Source organism: Macrosteles quadrilineatus, unplaced genomic scaffold (genome assembly GCF_028750875.1).
Source record: "Macrosteles quadrilineatus isolate MER2022 unplaced genomic scaffold, UCM_ALF_1.0 Scaffold_9__3_contigs__length_116548681, whole genome shotgun sequence".
NCBI classification, from domain to species: Eukaryota; Metazoa; Arthropoda; class Insecta; order Hemiptera; family Cicadellidae; genus Macrosteles; species Macrosteles quadrilineatus.
The window spans coordinates 7,213,985-7,229,222 of record NW_026542602.1 but is presented as its reverse complement, the minus strand read 5'-3'; the positions used below and the strand labels follow the sequence as shown (position 1 = coordinate 7,229,222).

Genomic DNA, 15,238 nt, shown 5'->3' with positions numbered 1-15,238 from the left:
TGTAAAAATTAAAATGTAAAATGTTTTACTAACAAAACAAAATGTTGGGTATCTGGTTAATAAAGCGATTTTGAGAAGAATTTTATGCTTGATTTTCTCTTAATTTTGACTAGTAAAACCATTTTACAGATTTTGGTTGTTTACTTTTGGACAACCGGAACCTCAAATAATCATTGCTAAATTTTTTTTAAAGTAAAATTTTGATTAATTAAATATTCCTAAGTTTGAATTAAAATTGTCAAATAAGAAGGTTTATAGTTAATCAACTAGGCTAATTAGGCTTTTTTGTTTTCCACTTATACTCTTCATTATGACATAAATTTTTTCACTTGTCATTATAATTTTCTTGTGATAACAATTTTAATTTTACCATTTTCACCATCATATTTACTCGTTAATTTCACGTGAAAAACTTTTAAATTTTCATTTTCACGTGTTCGCCATTTTTTCACAAAGTGTGCTGACTGGGAGTTGGATAATTAATTAACAAGTGTGAAAGATGTGTCAACGTGTGTTTAAATTTAATCCAATTATTGTCAATATAGAAAGTTTCTACTGGAAAGTTTTATTGGAATATCTAGTTTGTTCATACTTTTTTGTTTTTTTAAGTAAAAAGTGAAATTTAAGATGTTTTTTTCTGTTTGGTAAACAAATGTTTGTACTTAACTTAATTAATATTTTTTAGCTTGTTATCTAAGACTTATTGATAGATCTTGATAATAGTGATAACTTTCTGTTCATTATGTAAATTTCCTTATTACCGTTGATAAATGTGGCTTGTATGTTTTTAATGATGGCCATTGTAATAGCCTTTTTACAGTTAGTAAAAAATACTAAATAGATAGTTGGTAATGTCCTAGTTTGAGTACTTGAGGTCAATGTATTGCCTTAGAACAACAATTTGGTGAGTTTAAATCAGAATACTTGTGATTCCAGGCATTTGCAGCGTTTTTGGGATGCTTCTGGAGATTTTTGGCAGGCAGGATGGGATCAGATATTGGACACGGTGGGCGAGAATCCCGTGACTTTCTGGGTTTATGGTAAGTAAATAGGCTATATTATTTAATCTACTTAATTTTTTCGGAATTTCAAAATTTTGGATTGATTCTTTAGGATTAGGTTAAAGTGAAGTTTGAACAACAACAATTTCAATGGCATTGGTTTGTATCCCACTATGCTACCAACTTTTATCTTATTTTAGTATGTTTTCTTTTGTCTTATTTTTTGTTTGTTTTTATACTATGTAAAGAGACTTACCTTTTGCTGTTAAAAACCATACCAAATCTCTGAAGTCCATGTTGATGGAATATTACTAGAAAAATGAGAAGTACTTTCACAATATGGCCTATGGTGAATAACCAACAATGATTGTGAGCTAGGAGAAAATAAACAAATATTCTATACGATTTGACGGAGCCATTAGACTATTGCAGGCTGATCACTAACAATCAATGTCTAAACATTGGGCTACTGTGTATGACATTGTTGAACAGTTTAATGTTTTCCCGTAGGATCACTCATCTGGACCTTGTCCGTTTACTGGACCCTGGGCGCCATCTACACTGTGCTAGATGTCGTCAACAAACCTGCGGCTTTGCGGAGATACAAGACACAGCCGGGCACCAACGAACCCGTGGAGACCAAGAAACTCATCAAGGTGGGCTCAGTAGTTTCAACAAGGCTTGTTTATTGTAGCCTAATAAAACAATATGCAGGGTCATTGGTGAGCGTATCAATCAAACGATTGATTTGTTCTAGTTCAGTGTATGGATAGTCTTTTAAATTTTATGTTCTGCACTCAGTGTGCATGCAGGCGTAGTTGTAGTAGGTCAGATTTTGAATTTATTGTTCCTTCTTGTTTATTTAAATTGATTGATAGGCCTACTTTGTATACTTGAGCACTATTGAAAATCTTCAAATAAAGCGGCGTAGAGCCATTTTTGCATAACTCAAATTGGGATTATTTATTGGCTGCTGTGTATCGGTTGTATATGTTACTGTTGCATTGTTTAAGGAAAATAATCATCTAACAAGCTTTAGTTTGCTGCACATATAACAGGGGTGCCCATCCCCCCCTAGACTCATGACGCACCCCCCCCCCCAATTGAGCAACAGCCCCCCCCCCACCATAAATGAGGTACACAACAAATGAGAAACATTATTCCCCCGCCCAGCACTATTTGTAAAACTAAAAGAAGTTTTATACATTTGTTTTAGATATTGAAAATTCAAACCCAGTTAATTTAAATAAATAAAGTTATGGTTTTGTCTGTACATTGCTCAGAATTATACATATTTTGGGTTATTTTTACGTTTTATACATTGAAGAAATTGAAACATGTCTTATCTCAATTTATGTCCGTCTGTCACGGCCCAGAAGGCATTTTACGCAGCCTACTCTAAAGAAAACTAGAGTACCGATTATGATTCTAATGGTTTAAGAGTGAAAATTTAAAAACGTACGTTTTCATGTCCCTGGCCTTTTACTTCGTAGGTACTGGATTTGTAGTTTATTATTATGGGTTTTAATATTTTTTGGGACGGGGGCAACATGTTACACACATTTATTTAGTTTTAAATAGGTTCTAGGTATTTTTTTCGTATTTTTAAAGTCTCGAAATTCACGACCATGACGTGTCCCTAGGGTACATTTTCCAACTTTCACGCTGTTTTTAGACTAATTATTCATGCCGAAATATTTAAAGCCATATTTTTATGTCATCAATGGTTATTAAACTTACAAAAAAGGAGCATATTATAATTTTATTGTCATTACAAACTGACTACCATGACAAAATAAGTCTGTCCCTCGATTTGGCGTCACGACCATTTAGGGAAAATTTTCATCTTTGGAGCACGACAGTGGCAAGCCTGGCGTCGATGGAGTCAGTTGGTTTTAGAGAGTAGTTCGGGGTGTACGTCAGGATTGTAGTGCCGGTCGTTTCGAGTTGAAAGGAGGAATTACAAGATTAATAAAGGAAAGATAGTGTTTTTTGTAATTTTGGTGTGTCCATGACCGTACGTAGTCATTCGATGAAGTAGACATGGTGTTAATTTTTGTTTATAAGATATTTCAATTGCTAGATTAGCCTAGAAGTCCACTTTGTATCCTCGAACATGAGGTGCAGGGCTACCGCCAGAACAGAGCCAAATAACACGTAATTTCACGACCAAAGTTTCACGACCATCGCGGTTTTTTTCACGACCAATCCAGCCTTATGGATTATAGTGAGTTTGGTCGTGACAATAACTTTAATATAATTGTAAATTGAACAGTTTAGTTCAATTGAAACACATAGTTTTATTATAACTAACAGTATAATTGAAGGATTGTTTGGAAAGATTTAGATTATTCCAGACAATTCACGACCGTACCGCTTGTCCCTGACCATTACGTTTATGATTTCTATCATAAAAATTTCAAAAATTAAAATATCGTCATATTTCAATGTTTTATACACAAAAGAAGCACACCTCTATACAAACATAACGATTTTTCGGGTCTCAGGTAAGTTTTTTCGGAGTTATACAAACTTAAAAAGATTTTATTGGCTTTTTTCTATTTAATGAGTTTTTAAAATTTTTTTCTAGAAAGACCAAATATACCAAAAGCTCAGTGACCTTTTTATTGTATAATGGTCATAAAAGTAAATTAGTTTATAGCAAAACATAGTAATAAAAATAATATTAACTATTTTTAATATTCATTTAAACGTCCGTTATGGTTGTGACAGGATTTTGTGTTTTTCTACTAAAGATGCTCTTTAAAAAGAAAACTACCAAAGATATTGCGTTACCATGGACATTTTATGAAACTTAAAATGTTAATGAAATAAAAATAATAATAAAAGTTTTGAAAAAAGGGGAAAAAAATTTGCAAAGTGCTTTTCCTGAAAACGTACGTTTTTAAATTTTCACTCTTAATTGTATTCACAGTATTGGCGAGAGTGTCCTTAGCCAATCAAATATGGCCTCACTATTTTGGAAATAAAATAACGGACGATCAAAAACCCAATTTTTTTGTGATTTTTCTAGTTTTTTTCTCCATGTTTACTACATACGTCATTTATGAAATAATAATAATCTGTTAAAAGAAAACGTCATATATTAAATTACGAACAGCTGTTTTGATAAAGATTCATTTTTCTAGCTGTCACTGATATCTTTACATAAATGTTTTATACGAATACTGTGTAAGCCCTAACCATTTCCGATCACGTTTGTAAGCAAATCCAAAACCCAGTGAGATTAATAACTGTGTGTTTTTGGCTTACATAACGGGTTTGATTTATCACGGGTACTAATATGTATATGTAACTGTAAATTAAATTAAATAACTAGCCATCATCCAGGTCGGGAACCGGAGATTCTGTGTGTATCAAGTTGTACTTTAATTTTGATTACCGGGAAAAGACCGTGAATTGGTGTTGTACAGGACTGGGAAACTTATCTTTCTATGTAAACAAACTTAGTGTTTTATAAGTCACCTCAATTTAAGGAATTTGTTACAGTATTGCCAGAATATCTGTATAGCGTTCGTAACCTCTGCTTAACGAACTGTCAGCGTCTTTCTCTTGATATAACGACCACCTCTCCCTCCCTTTGGAAACATCATAGCTCCTTTGATAAAAATGAAATGGAAACAACGCTTGCGCCAACAATCGTCTGCTCCGTTTTACACTTCTGTCTGCTGTGCGCTATGTTACAACAGATTTCAGATACAACAGCTGGGGAATGGTGACGATGCTTAGTAAACTGTGATTGAGTGATTAGTAACCATGGTAACTTTAGTAAGGCTGTGATTGGGCAATGAATAGGCCTAAATATGGCGACTTGATGAATTTGTGTATGAATTGAAGAAAAACCTAATATAGAACCTAAGAACAAAGAAAAAGAATAACAAGATTGTTCTCGTCACATTCTTTTTTAAGAGTGTTTTTATTATCTCTAAATATAATTTTACACTTTTTTTGTTACTTATCTATCAATTCCTATGCTGTGACACAGCACCTACTGGTAGCCTATCCGTCTATCATGAGCAGTAGTTTATAACACTTTCTAAAGGGTCCTTTCATATTTACGTTATTTATAGCAAAGCAGTGTTTGGCTAGTTATTAGTTGAGTTTGAGTTAACCATAATTTAAAGTTTCCGTTTGTGCTACTGAACCAAGATAAATGATTTGAAATGTACAATAATAATATTATTGCACAATAATACAGTAATGTTATTGCACAATAATAATGATTGTGCAATATTGCATTTCGTTTATAAAAATGCAAATCGTGATGATATTGGCTGTTTACAGCGTTTTAATGGGTTTGTAATAAGTTATGTTTATTTATACTATAATGGATTAACCGTATTTTTCAATACCCCCCTCCCTATTCACTCAGGTAATCACACAATAGAGTAAAGTATTGTAGCCTATGCTACTTAATTGTATTTGAACAAGTTTTATGTCAACAAACAAAGCGTTTTGTGCTAACTCGCGGTGTAGCTGGACGTGTCTGTACCACGCGTTATCTTTTATCTAACACAGCAGCTGAGCCATTCCGTGCCCTCCCTCTTAAATCTCACGTCTTGCTAATCTTGAATAATAACTTCCTCCACGAATCCTACACTATCCTAAAATCCTATTTTAACTAATTGAATTCAATAATATAACTATTGTCATTAATTAATCGACTTTATATCTGGTGACTTCATATTGATTATCGTCACGTTAAACATAGTTGCAATTAACTTTAGCCACCCCCCCCCCCCCATTTGAAATTTTGCAACCCCCCCAAGAATTTCAATGACGCAGTCTGCGTCACAGCCCCCCCTTGTGGGCACCCCTGCATATAATTAATGCAGGCCCATAATACATATGCTAAGTGTCTCCTTGGTAGCATGGAATGAAGTGCATTGTGTTCTTTCAAATTTCTATCGATTTGCGAGAGTGACAAGAATGTCTTTAAGGGTACACTCTACCCCTGCCGTTACGTGTAAATGCAAGGGTCTGGGGCAACAGTGTTTCCGAAGGCTACATTTCACGTAGAATCAAAATTAGGGTGTCGTTTTGAAGAAAATAAATCATCTAAAATATGATGGCTGCAAAATGTTTATTATTGTACCATAAAGACCCAAAAACTTCTCTTGAATGGAGACAAAAAACGGCAACTTTAAACTGCTTTAACTTATTATGGAATTGTTACTTTAAAATTCTAAAACCAGGGTCTTAGATAGATTGGTTTTTTGTTCTGTAAAATCCCACTCATTGTTTTTTACTAGCATGTATGGGTAGTTTACAAAGGCAGTTGCCGTGAACGTCTGCAAGCGCTTCTCGCAGCGCTGTTCAATGGCGCAACATATCTACTAAAGCCCGAGCTGAGATTTCTGAGCTGAGGTATAGCGCACCCTTAAGTTCTAAAACACTGAGATGTTTTAGTAAATAAAAAAAGCTACACCCTTACACACTAAGTGCCTAAGGTTGCTTTGCATGGTTACATGCGGTAAATAAATTTAATTCTGTGGTGCTGTTAGATGTTATAGATATTGAAACAAAGGCAGGGATGTCATGAGTTTGTGTTCCAGTCATTTAAAATGTATCATTACTAAGCTTTCTTCTACTGTACTGCCTCACCGTCCTTGCCTTGCCTTGCTGGATATGTTGCAAGCACAGAGCCAACCCCTGCAAGGTAGCCACAAGACTAACATTATCCTGTGTTTGTTGTAGGTGATATGCCAGGTGTTGTTTAACCAGTTGGTGGTGGGGTTACCTGTGGCATACCTGAGCTACTACCTGATGATGTGGCGAGGTGGTGCTCCTCTCAGAGAGTTACCTACCTTCCATTGGGTGTTGGCTGAACTAGCTCTGTTCATTATCATTGAAGAGATCGGCTTTTACTATTCTCACAGGTACATTTGTTACTTTGGATTCATTTTTTAAATCAAGAATATTGTTTCCCTTTTATTGTTTGACAGATTTCAATGTACAGAACCTACTAAAAATGTATCACATTAATATTGCTACCCTTGTTCTATATTATCTTTTTGAGGGGCGATTGTAAGCTGTGAAAATGAAAAGGATTTAATTAGGATTGTAAAACATACACAAAAAATGAGTTATTGTGTTTTTTTAACTTAAATTTCATCATTGGTCATTGGACAATGTGTTTTCTGGCGCCAAAGTAAGTGTGGACAGCTTGTGGTCATCACTATCTACTATCTATTACTATACTAGGTGTTGAGAACTCTTTCATGACCAGTATTTTGTGGGGTTTAAGTATAACAGCAGGAGCCGACTTACCTAACTGTCAAAGATAGTAGAAAGTATACAAATAAATGCACCAATTTGAACAAACGGTGTAACAGACATAAAGCTTACCATGAACTCTGTGTAAAAACACATAATTTACATAGCCTATATACAATTATTTCTCAAAAAGACTATATTTATCAATGTGTGATTCAAATCATATGTTTTGTTTGTTTAATGTGTAAAAACACATAATTTACATAGCCTATATACAATTATTTCTCAAAAAGACTATATTTATCAATGTGTGATTCAAATCAAACTCTAAAGCAAAATTTTTCTCCCTTTTAATGGATATTCATGAAAATATATATTATGAAAGGATATCCATGAAAAGAGTGGCAATGAATTTTGTAAAACTTTTATTTACTTTGTGGACACATTATTTTAAGATGTATAACTATCACCGGTCAGGTTGCTTCACTGGCGCCACCTCTACAAGCACATACACAAGCGCCACCACGAGTGGACCGCACCAGTGGCTGTCACTGCCATGTACTGTCACCCGGTGGAGCATGTGCTTAGCAACCTACTGCCTCCCATCTTGGGCGTGTTCATCGCGGGGGCACACGTAGCCACTTCTAACCTCTGGTTCACCCTGGCCATCATCAACACACTCAACGCCCACTCCGGCTATCACTGGCCCTTCTTCCCGTCGCCCGAGGCACACGATTTTCACCACCTTAAGTGAGTTGTAAAAGAATATTAGAATATTTAAAATCCGTTGATGTTGTACATCCTCAAAAATGCGTAATTCCCTATATTTACAGTAGGTTTTTGTCGCAGCACAGTTGAAAAATAACGGTATATATTGACATGTATACACTGTAAATAAAATTATAGTACTATCCTATGGGCGCTATCAGGGCTTATATATACTGCATTATATATACAGGCTTACGGTATATACTGTACTGTACATTTTCATGTTGATTTAACAATTTTTAACTTTTTTAGTTTTAATAAAAACACAACAAACCATACATAATTTTAAAGAGGAAATCAAGAGCTAACGCTCGCCGCTGCGTAAACATTGCTGCCGATACACTGAATTACAGTAAAAACAACAGTAGTTGTACTAGATGGCAATGTTCTGCAATAAAACTGGCTTTGGACATAGTACTAAGTGATTCTGATAGATAGCAGTACTACCCAGGTTGCAGTCGGTAAAGTAGTGTCGCTATCTAGCAGGAAAGAGGTGGGACAAAGCCCTGTTCTAAATGACCCTGGTGGTGATTTTGAGAAACTACCTGTATTTTTTATTGTCAGAAAAGTACGTCCCCACGAGCTGCAAAGAAATATAGGACGCTCGTGACGAGCTGGCTGATCCATGGTAACGTTAAACATCAATAAACGGTGACGTTCCGGAACGTTCCTAGCTCCTGGCGCCGTGGCCCGTTTGACGTTCCGGAGCGTCCTTAGCAGCGAACGTGTTGAAAAAATATAATAAGTTATAGGGTATTACAAATTTTTTTATATAAAAAAATACATAGCCTAAGAAAAAATAGCTACGTATTGACAGAGTTCATATAAAATTAACCCCGATGTTTTTATTTATTTTTTATGCATTCATATTAATAGATAATATATATATATATATATATATTATAATTTCTTAAGTAATTTTTTTTGCGGTAGACCTTAATCAAATTAATAAATTAAATAAAAAATCCGGTTCGGGTGTCCAGCTTACATTTAGTTATCTGTAGAATTGATTAACAAACATGGCATGTACCAAACAAAGTTTATCCAACAGGTTCTCCAAAATGTTAAATCAATTCAAACATAAAAAAATTACCACCTAAGATAGCAAGAAAATAAAATCTAAAGCCAGTAGTATAAAAAAGAATGAAACAAAATATACTAGGTAAGCTTTTGTAGTAAAAAAAATTATCTCCAACAGTTGGTGGCCACCTAACTTAATAATATTTTTTTACAAGTACATTATTTTGAGTGCCATAATCTAGAATAGTTCAGGCCAATTTAATTTAAACCCAGGGTCTGTAGTAAAAAGGTTTCCCTAATGGGAAATAGCTAAGCTAACTCAAAACTAAACAAATATAAATCAGCTCTGAGCATTTAAAAATAGTTGATAACTTGACAAAGTTCAGGTACTCTCTGGCTGCTTAGTTGGTGGTTGGTGGTGTAGAGGGCAGACCAGTCAGGGCAATGTTACTGGAGGGCCTCAGTAGTATGCTTGCTACCATGTGTTTTAATGACTGTACTCCAAAAGTGGTGGCTCTTGTGTTTAAGTTGCCCATAATTAACCTTTTAAGTTAATTAACTTAAGAGAGAAACTAATTGCAGAAATTTAATAACATTAAAGTACAAGCACAAATTTCTATGGGCGGCCTTGTCGAAGTATGCTATCACTATGAACTGAAATCTGCCGTTCCCATGTAATGAACGATATAAACAATTTGACATTATAGATATCAGATTTAGTAACTCCGTCCGTACTTGCTTTCCGGCAAAACAATCTTGCATTTTCCTGTTACTACTAGGTTACGGTTAGGTTAGGCACATGTAGCGTAGCAGTATTTAAAACCCAAATATTTTTGCCGGAAACCAAAATAACTGACTAAACTAATCTAACCAAACCTAACCCAACCTATCCTAACCTAACCGATTTGAAGCGGCTGTTAATGAATGACAATGCGCAACTCCCTTTGACCTTCAAATAATCGTCTGCTCGAATTCTTGCTTTAGGGCAAAAAATTCTCGCATTTTCCAGTTACTACTAACCAACAGAACAATCAACGGTTATATGAGAAAAATTAAAGTTGACCTTGGCTCAGGATTACCATTCATTCTTTGTAGATGGCACTCAGTAATGTGACACTGCTTGTGTTCCAAATTTACTGAATAAGCGAGGGTCTACTAAATGAGCGTATTGTTTTTGTTTCCTTTTCCATTCACGTTCTGTTAATCTCAACAGGTTTAATCAATATTTCGGAGTGCTAGGCGTGTTGGATCACTTGCACGGGACTGACACAGCATTCCGCAAATCCCGGTCATACGCCCGACACACCACCTTGCTGACACTAGTGCCTGCCAGAGAAGTGTACCCTGACAACCCAAGTGGAAACAATAAGTGAGTCATAAGCAGAGTTTACAGCGATAAAAACACTACAATTTGGCATTTTTTCCTTCAGTTCTTTGGCATGATGGAAAACACAGATGTAACTAGCTTATTCCCTTATTGAATTTGTTAAGTGTCAGAGGTACTTTTGTTCTTCTGGAGCATTAGTCTTTGAACTCTTCGTTGTTAACAAATAATTACAAAGAATGCATAAGGCTACAATTACTTGCCTTTGCTGGATTTCTAAAGTTTGCAAGAGGATATTTAAAGCAAATTATATTCCAATACATTTAAGGTTTGTGATCCATCCAACTTTATTTACCTAACCAAGACTTTGCTCAATATAAATCTCTCTAAAATCTTACATGACCAGTTGGAGGGGATTTTGGCAAACTGATCGTTTTGGTTTTGACAATTAGGTACAATTAGGTTTGCAATTAGGTCTATATAAGTTTTAGCATTTAGGTAACAATTTGGCCAAACTAAAATTGAACTGCAGCAGTGTAACATTGTTTGGTGTTTGAGAGTTTAGTTCTTGGGTAATTATTCTTATTGCTTGGGTTTAGTTTCAGATCAAAAGACGCTGAAATGTTTTGAATGTTGCCTGAATTTAATTAGATTTGTGACCCAAAGCATAAATACGAGTTTATAAATTCATTGATCTAATATTATTGTTTTGAAATAAAATGTGAGCATAAACTAAAAAACAATGCTCAACTACTAGCGTAGGGGTTAGTGTGATTATACTCACTATATGGGCCCATCACAAAGTAATCAGAGCAGACGGAAGAAAACCATTCCTGCCAGTATGGTGCTGCTACACAGTTGCATAGTTCACCAACAGGCATGAATATTCAAATTCAAAGCGAAATTCAAATTATTTTCTCAAATTACAGTTTGACATACAATACAAAGTTTTGTTGTTGTTTGTCTCTTAAACAACAGAATCAACCTATATAATATGTATATTATACATATCTTAATACCTTTCTTGTATGTATACAAGAAAATGTAAATGAAACATTTTATATGCATAGGCTTAACATAGATGTATTCTTTGTACCTAATTTTATCAAAAAGACAGAAAATTCATTAATTTTGTTTGTTAAAAATAAAACTATTTTAAACTGCAACTGAGAAAATATTGGGCCTCTAAGGCAAATTCCTGGTTAAAAGTTCCTTTAAACTCTAACTAGAAATATTATGTCAGCATTCCAGATAACTAACCAATGCCCATCTAGCATTGATTTCAATAACTAATAACTCTACAGCAAGCAAATATGTCGCAAGTAAATTTGCTAATGGCACTAGGTTGGGAGTATACTGACTCATAGCATCCAAATTGTTAATTTTAAATGATATGTGATTTATACAGTTTATCTTTAGTGCTCATGGCAAGATGATTTTTTGTGTGTCATATACAGGGTTCATTCAATAAGTATCGGGACTTGTTCACTGTAGCCTCAAGAGAACAGTGGAGAGGGGTCGGACCAGTTGGATTCGATAGAGTGGTCCTTCACTGTTCAGGAGCAATTTCATTTAGTCGTCTACGGGCATTCGTTGATACAGGAGGTTGATTTTTGCGCTGAGTGTTTTTTTTCATTGTGTTGTCATGCCAATAGGGAGCGTACCGTCGAGCAACGCTGAGAAGTTTTGCTTTAAACATGGGAAATCTGTGTTAAAGACTCTTGCTCCTAATTCAAACATTTTGTTTCTGGGTCATACTGGAACACCCAGGTAATAACGTTATCCTCAAAATGTTGATCTTCCTGGATGGAGTCCCATGATCTCTTGCTGAATTTCCACCCTTGACAGTGTTTCTTCCCAACTCAGGACTTTGGGCACCAGCTTCGGGCAGACTCTTCTCATCGCCAAATTCTCCGTCATGATAGTGTGGACGGTTCCCACTGAAACGGTCTTCTCACTGGTGTGGGCGATGGTTAGATGCCTGTCAGAATCCAAAACTTGTTTCACTTCGACCACGTGAGCCTCGGTTTGAGCGGTCGTTGGGCGTCCTTCGCGGTGCTCGTCTTTGACGAGTTCCTGGCCTTCCTTAAACATCTGGCTTAACTCAAAAACTTTTGTGCGGCTTTAAGCATCATCCCAATAAGCCTGTTTAAGGGAGAGTAAGGGTCTCCGATGCGGATTTTCTGAGTTTAACCCTTTGAGTGCCAACGTCTGGGGAACCGGACGTTTTTAAAACGAGCCAAAAGTGCCGACGTCCGGCCGACCGGACGTTTTTAGAACAAGCCAAAAGTGCCAACGTCCGGCTGACCGGACGTTTCGTAATGATCGAACAGTTGTCATAACAACCGAATGGATACTCGGATTCTTTTAACCCATATATTAACCCATATTATTACATTGAGTCGAAAGTTACTAGATGCGATACATCGATTTTCGTTGGTCGAAATATCGAAAATTTGATTTTTACGAAATTTTAACCTAAAAATCGCCAGATCGCGCTCGGCATTTTTAGCGCGACCTTCGGGAAAAATCATCGTCATTTTTTGAGCGTTACTTTTATTTCTCGCCTGGCACTCTAAGGGTTAAAGCAAAACTTCACAACGTTGCTCATCAGCACGCTACATGTTTGCATGACGACACAGTGAAAAAACACTCAGAGCAAATATTAACCTACTGTATATACAAATGCCCTTAGACAACTAAACCAAAGTGCTCCTGTATCCTGTATGGTAAAAGACCCCTCTCCTCTGCTCTTTTGAGGCTACAGTGAACCAGTCCCAATACTTTTAGCGAATTTCCCTATAGGGAAGTAGCTATTACCGTAGGTGGCACGGTAAGACCTAGACCCGGGACCGATTTACTTTTTCATTTTGATGTCCCCAGAGGCCAAAAACACTATTCGTTCAAATTTTTATATATGTATATATATATATATATATAGACTTATATATATATATATATATATATACGTCCGTGAACGCGATAACTTGAGTAATTTTTGTCCGATTTTGATGAAATTTGGTTTAAAGGTGTAAAGCGGGATAAACTTGAATGAGTTCGCGAACCAGCACGATCGGACCATGGGAACGGGGCTTTACGGGGGGTTTTATGGGGTAAAAATTGGTTTTTCTCACTTTTGACCCTCAAAACACAAAATTTCCCAATTTCTCTTTAGACCTTTTTAAAGAGCTTAAAAAAACAAATAATTTAGTATATAAAAGTATTTTTGTTCGATTATTAGTAACGGATAAAATTAAAAAAAATTGTAAGTTTAAAATTCCCATGTTATTCTTATGGAGAATATTGTCAAATGTTGTAGTTTGCTTGTTTATGAATATATTTTGATCAAACTTGGCAAATTTATTTATTTTGTACTAAGCTATCAATATTTTACTCAAAAACACACTTTATTAGTTTCCTTGTAGCAGCAAACCTAGGTACTTGTTAAACCTAATGTTATTAAAATATATTTAACTGAAAATCAATTCAGACAAATGGAAATTCGCTTAGTCGGCAGGTTTGCTGCGGCGGGGGTATTGTTATCCATAAAACATCTTTTCTATTTGCAGGTAGTGAACATTGTGTCATGGTGAACGTAACTCCGCAGTCAGGAAACGTTTGTTCACACAGTTTGCACTTGGGTATATTCTATAGCTATAAAATACCAATGGCATTACACTGCTTTGATGAAATAGTATCATGTATCAAAGCATGTGAAATACTCGATATTGTCAGTGCATTTTCATAGCTAAAATTCAAACTGTGGTTTTAGTATGTGTTTGATCTTTTAGTTTTAAATGTTATTTTTTTTTTTTATTCATTTGACAAAGTAATAAAAAAGTTATTTTTGACAAGGGTCTTTAAAAGGACCTAAACGTTTATGCTTTGACAACTAAATTTAGCTCAGCACCGAAGATTATTATAATATTAAGCTAATTATTGAAGATAATTTTAATGATTGTGTTGTAAACAAACCTTGATAATTTAACAATAAAATTAGAGTTATTATTTCATTATTGAAAGGTGCAGTGTTTTTATCCGTTTGTATTATAACTGTGCAATATAATAATCATCATGTAGTCATTTGAATAAAATTACTGTTTTGTTTGAGCACAAATCTTGAGCAGTCATCACTTACAGGACAGCTCAATACCACTGACAATGAAGTTTCAAACTTTTTAGTCTCCTCAATTGTATTAATGTGTTTCATGTGTAAATACTAGTAGACATTTTATATAATTTTCATTTATCAATGGTTACTGCATCTCTCTTCACTCAAAAGAAAAATTAGAGCAATGCAGTTGAACTTTTGGTTCTTTTGATCGAAAAAATTTAAATACCACGGTACTCTTAAAAAAATGAACTTTCGTGAAAAACTTAAATTACCTCTATGAATTGAGAGCGAAAGTGATCTTGTACAAAGGTAAACCTGATCTTTATCTGAAAAACCTTAATTATAAACATACATCAACCAGGTGTTGTAAAATAGCATACAAACTCAACACAACATAATAACTTTGTTTATTGACATTAATAAATAATGTCACTAATTTCAGCATGTGTCAACAGTGTATTATGTACGGACCTTTACATAATCAGAATGTAAACTAAGAGTCGACCAAATAAAATTCTGCTTACAAATACTATAAAATAGCTAAAAATAAATATATCCATTATTTTAAAACATTGATTTTGCCTTTTTGAAAAATTATACATAATGCATCAACTTAGATCACTCAAAATGTAGTTTTTCCAAATCTTTTTAACAAACCAATTCTTCAAAGCAATTTTGAATTTAGTGCCTTCTAATTCCTTTATATTGTTGGGTAGGAGGTTGAAATAAATTGACCCCATCACAAAAGGACTTTGGCCAGTTCTGTTGAAATTC

General features: G+C 34.9%; 1 protein-coding gene across 2 annotated transcripts; it reads left to right on the top strand.

Moving 5' to 3' along the window:
• The first annotated feature begins 558 nt into the window (after positions 1–558).
• Positions 559–14,334, top strand: LOC129003787 (fatty acid hydroxylase domain-containing protein 2-like). 2 transcript variants are annotated; one of them, XM_054432087.1, is made up of 7 exons: positions 559–644; positions 937–1,040; positions 1,512–1,657; positions 6,720–6,901; positions 7,716–7,988; positions 10,240–10,395; positions 13,920–14,334. In XM_054432087.1, the coding sequence occupies exons 1-7, from the start codon at positions 628–630 to the stop codon at positions 13,921–13,923; spliced, it is 882 nt and encodes a 293-aa protein (XP_054288062.1). In that variant the 5' UTR covers positions 559–627; the 3' UTR covers positions 13,924–14,334. The 2 variants fall into 2 exon arrangements, with proteins under 2 accessions (XP_054288062.1, XP_054288063.1); XM_054432088.1 differs by having other exon boundaries at positions 576–654.
• The last annotated feature ends 904 nt before the right edge of the window (positions 14,335–15,238 follow it).